The 4,849-nt window shown below is 39.2% G+C and overlaps 1 protein-coding gene across 1 annotated transcript; it reads left to right on the top strand.

Moving 5' to 3' along the window:
- The first annotated feature begins 1,927 nt into the window (after positions 1–1,927).
- LOC101692667 (RNA-binding motif protein, X chromosome-like) lies at positions 1,928–3,932 on the top strand. Its single transcript, XM_013051704.2, is given in 3 exon segments — positions 1,928–2,445; positions 2,658–3,237; positions 3,240–3,932. Coding segments are annotated over 3 exon segments (1,140 nt in total). The 5' UTR covers positions 1,928–2,028; the 3' UTR covers positions 3,383–3,932.
- Positions 3,933–4,849: the final 917 nt, after the last annotated feature.

Raw genomic sequence — 4,849 nt, 5'->3', positions numbered from 1 at the left:
CCCCACAGAGCAGGGACCCTGATATGGGACTCGATCCTGGGACTTCAGGATCATGAGCCAAAGGCAGTTACTTAACCAACGGAGCCACCCAGGTGCCCTGTATTTTTACTTTCTTAAGAAAAAATATATTCTGTATAAAAATTATATATACTGTGCTCGCTTCGGCAGCACATATACTAAAAAAATTATATATACATATTTACATTCACATAAATATATATAACAGATATGTACTATGTTACATATTTATTACAACTCTCTCTATACATTATATATATTACAACCCTGACACCAAACTGATTGGAAGACAAATATAACACTGAGGGGGAAAAAATGACAAAGTGTGTCTTACACATTTAGGAATAGCAAACAAAGCAAAACAAAATGAAAAACAAAATAATGATGAATGGCAGTTCCCTAATTCAAGACAATTAGGGAAATTAAAATGCAACACAGCATGTTTTTATTTCTAAAACGAATTTCTAAAGATAATATCTTAAAAGACATATATCGGTGGTCTCTCAATTGCCCATTTTATTATTTTTTTTAAAGATTTTATTTATTTGTCAGAAAGAAAGAGAGAAAGCACACAAGCAGGCAGAGAGGCAGGCAGAGGTGGTGGAGAGAAAGGCAGGCTCCCCGCCGAGCAAGGAGCCAGATGGGGGACTCGATCCCAGGACCCCAGGATCATGACCTGAGCCCAAGGCAGCAGCTTTACCCACTGTGCCACCCAGGTGTCCCTCAATTGCCCATTTTAACAAGTTAAATATAAATGGATGCCAATGATTTTAATGTGCTTAAAAGAAGATGAAAAGAAAATTATAATGGTTTTTTAGTAACCGTGTAACAGAAGATTAAGTTGAAAGAACAATGTGGACTATGTATTTATGTAGTCTCTTCTCTAGCAAATGACACACACACAGCACAGAAAGAAAAAGTAGTGTTTATTTCTTACTCACTTTAGGGCTCCTTTTTATTTACTTTGATCAGAAATTATGGGTCTTGTTACACAACTATCTAAAACTGAAAAATAATATATAGTCTTAGATTTTAGTAATTTTCAAAACACTGAGACAGGGATTCTGTATATGTCATTTAAGTGGTTTCTAGTATACTTCATTTAAGTGGTTTCTGTATACTTCATTTAAATGATTCATTTGCTGGGAGGGAAGAGGGAAATCTATCCTGAATGAAGTGAACAATAGCTATACATGAAATCAACTTAAATATGAAAATCCAGTTGGATACAGACACTCAAACACTCCAATGACTTTCTTGATTCTAGTTCTTCGCTTTCTTACATTCTAGCTGACAATAATGTGAATTAGGTATTGAGACTTTATGGGCCACAGACTATTTTAAGAATCTGATGAACACTATGAACTAGTTTCCTTTAAAAATATCATCCCCCCCCCAAAAATTATGGATATAATTTCAGAGGTTTTACAGAATCTTAGCTTGATTGACCAATTACAGACACAGATTAAGATCCTCGTCTCAAGGAAAACAAAATACACATATTAGGAGGTTAAAATATTTAACTTTAAAATAACTGGCTTAATATTATTGGCATAGTTATAGAGAAATCATTGGTCATTTATTTGTGGGATTTATCTTTATAAAATTTATAACAAATAAAGTTCAATGAAAATTTGAGTCATAATTGGCAGGAGGTCAATCCAAAACTCCTTTGGTCAGAAGCATATTCAAGCTTTCAAGCATATTCAAGCATATTCAGAAGCATTTTCAAGTTTAATTTTAATTTGAAATAAGTTCATAAGACTCTAGTTAATTTAATGTTAGTTGAATGACATGTGGCTACATCATTTTCTTTGATGGATTAAAAAAGAAATTCTTACTTTAAAAAGGCATAAGCTACTCGTTGCGCAGTATTGCTAGCGGCTTCCCTCTTCCGTTCGCGGATCCGGCGGCACTCTCTCGTGCTGAGCTGCTACGAAGCCCCTGCCGGCGAGCTCGTAGGAGCTTTGAACCGTTGTCACCCCCTCCGACTCTCACCAGGGGGAAAAAATGGTTGAAGCAGATCGCCCAGGAAAGCTTTTCATTGGTGGCCTCAATACAAAAACAAATGAAAAAGCTCTTGAAGCAGTATTTGGCAAATATGGACGAATAGTGGAAGTTCTATTGATGAAAGATCGTGAAACCAACAAATCAAGAGGATTTGCTTTTGTCACCTTTGAGAGCCCAGCAGATGCTAAGGATGCAGCCAGAGACATGAATGGAAAGTCCTTAGATGGAAAAGCCATCAAAGTAGAACAAGCCACTAAACCATCATTTGAAAGTGGTAGACGTGGACCACCACCACCTCCAAGAAGCAGAGGCCCTCCAAGAGGTCTTAGAGGTGGAAGAGGAGGGAGTGGAGGAACCAGGGGACCTCCCTCACGTGGAGGGCACATGGATGATGGTGGCTATTCCATGAATTTTAACATAAGTTCTTTTTTTTTTTTTTAAAGATTTTATTTATTTATTTGACAGAGAGAAATCACATGTAGATGGAGAGGCAGGCAGAGAGAGAGAGAGGGAAGCAGGCTCTCTGCTGAGCAGAGAGCCCGATGCGGGACTCGATCCCAGGACCCTGAGATCATGACCTGAGCCGAAGGCAGCGGCTTAACCCACTGAGCCACCCAGGCGCCCTTAACATAAGTTCTTCCAAGGGACCACTTCCAGTAAAAAGAGGACCACCACCATGAAGTGGTGGTCCTCCTCCTAAAAGATCTGCCCCTTCAGGACCAGTTCGCAGCAGCAGTGGAATTAGTAGAAGAGCTCCTGTGTCATGCAGAAGAGATAGTTACGGAGGCCCACCTCGAAGGGAACCCCTGCCCTCTCGTAGAGATGTTTATTTGTCCCTGAGAGATGATGGATACTCCACTAGAGACAGCTATTCAAGCAGAGATTACCCAAGTTCTCGTGATACAAGAGATTATGCACCACCGCCGAGAGATTATACTTACCGTGATTATGGTCATTCCAGTTCACGTGATGACTACCCGTCAAGAGGCTATAGTGATAGAGATGGCTATGGTCGTGATCGTGACTATTCAGATCATCCAAGTGGAGGCTCCTACAGAGATTCATATGAGAGTTATGGTAACTCACGTAGTGCTCCACCTACACGAGGGCCCCCACCATCTTATGGTGGAAGCAGTCGCTATGATGATTACAGCAGCTCACGTGACGGATATGGTGGAAGTCGAGACAGTTACTCAAGCAGCCAGAGTGACAAGAAAGAGGGCTTCCCCCTTCTATGGAAAGGGGGTATCCTCCTCCACGTGATTCCTACAGCAGTTCAAGCCGCGGAGCACCAAGAGGTGGTGGCCGTGGAGGAAGCCGATCTGATAGAGGGGGAGGCAGAAGCAGATATTAAAAACAAACAAAACTTTGGAACAAAATCCCTGTTCAAAGAAACAACCAAAAAAGTGGAACCTTTTCTGTCATAACTACCCAAGGACTACTAAAAGGAAAAATTGTGTTACCTGTTTTTAAATTTCCTGTTTAAGTTCCCCTTCCATAATTTTTATGTTCTTGTGAGGGGAAAAAAAGTAAAACCTGTTTAATCTTACTTGACTTTATGACATTGCTTTCAATAAGCAAATGTTGAATGTGTTAAGACTTGACTTGTGTACTAGTGTTGTAATTTTTCAAGTTAAAAGTGTCCCTAAAGGCCACTTCCTATATCTGACTTTTCCCAGTAAGTGAGGCAAAGCAATTCTAAGACCTTCCACAAACATCTAGCCATCTGAAATGGAGAGGTGAATCCTTCTGCCTATACAAACAAGCTAGCTGTTAGAGGGTGGTCGGGGTATGCTACTCGTAGGATTTCAGAGGGTCTTCAAACTGAAATCTCAATGTTCTCAGTATGAAAAACCTGAGATCAGATGCTTATGTAAGGAAAGTGCTATTCACCCAGTAATCCCGAAAAACCAAATGGATAATGCTGGCCATATTTTGCCTTTCTGACATTTCCTTGGGAATCTACAAGAACCTCCTCTTTCCCCTCCCCCCAATAAGACCATTTAAGTGTGTGTTAAGCAACTACAGAATACTAAATAAAAAGTTTGGCCAAAACCAACAACAACAACAACAAAAACAAAAAGGCATAAGCTGTGAATACCAAGACTAGTTTTTATGGAATTCTTTCTCAAATCAATTTTTCTATAAGAAATCATCCAGACACAAGCATGTCCACTATTGGATTATAAAAAACAGCATGTTGGTGTTACATAATTTCTGTTTAGAACATTTATCTTGTTCAAGAAGCCATATGGCATAGCTGAAGTGATATTCTGTTTTTTTGTTGTTTTTTTTTTCTAGTTAACTGGCACATTATTGATCTATTGAGATGAATTGTCACTTAAGCAAAAATCAAAATGCTGATTTTTTTTATCTTTGCTTATAAGAATTTTCATTTTCAGTTTTCTTGTGTGTTTTATTTGCAAAAAAATTACAATAATTTCTGGAATACAGACAAAAAGATATCATTAGTAACTAGGTTATAAGATAACTAAATCTGTGATATAGTAAAAGAGGTTGCTAATTTTTAAGTCTCAAAATAATGCTTGAAATTGCTGGGGTGCCTGGGGGGCTCAATTGGTTAAGAGTTTGCCTTTGGCTCAGTTTGCCTTTGCCGGGGACCTCAGATCGAGCCCCGCATCGGGTTCTCTGCTCAGCGGGGAGCCTACCTCCCTCTCTCTCTCTCTGTCTGCCTCTGCCTACTTGTGATCTCTGTCAAATAAATATATAAAATCCTTAAATAATAATAATAATTCTCCTATTAAAAAAAAAAGAGTCTGCCTTTGGCTCAGGTTATGATCCTGGGGTCCTGGGATCGAGC

Source organism: Mustela putorius, unplaced genomic scaffold (genome assembly GCF_011764305.1).
Source record: "Mustela putorius furo isolate JIRA1106 unplaced genomic scaffold, ASM1176430v1.1 tig00003845_pilon_pilon_pilon, whole genome shotgun sequence".
NCBI classification, from domain to species: Eukaryota; Metazoa; Chordata; class Mammalia; order Carnivora; family Mustelidae; genus Mustela; species Mustela putorius.
The sequence above is the reverse complement of the archived record's forward strand: the minus strand, read 5'-3'. Positions and strand labels throughout refer to the sequence as shown.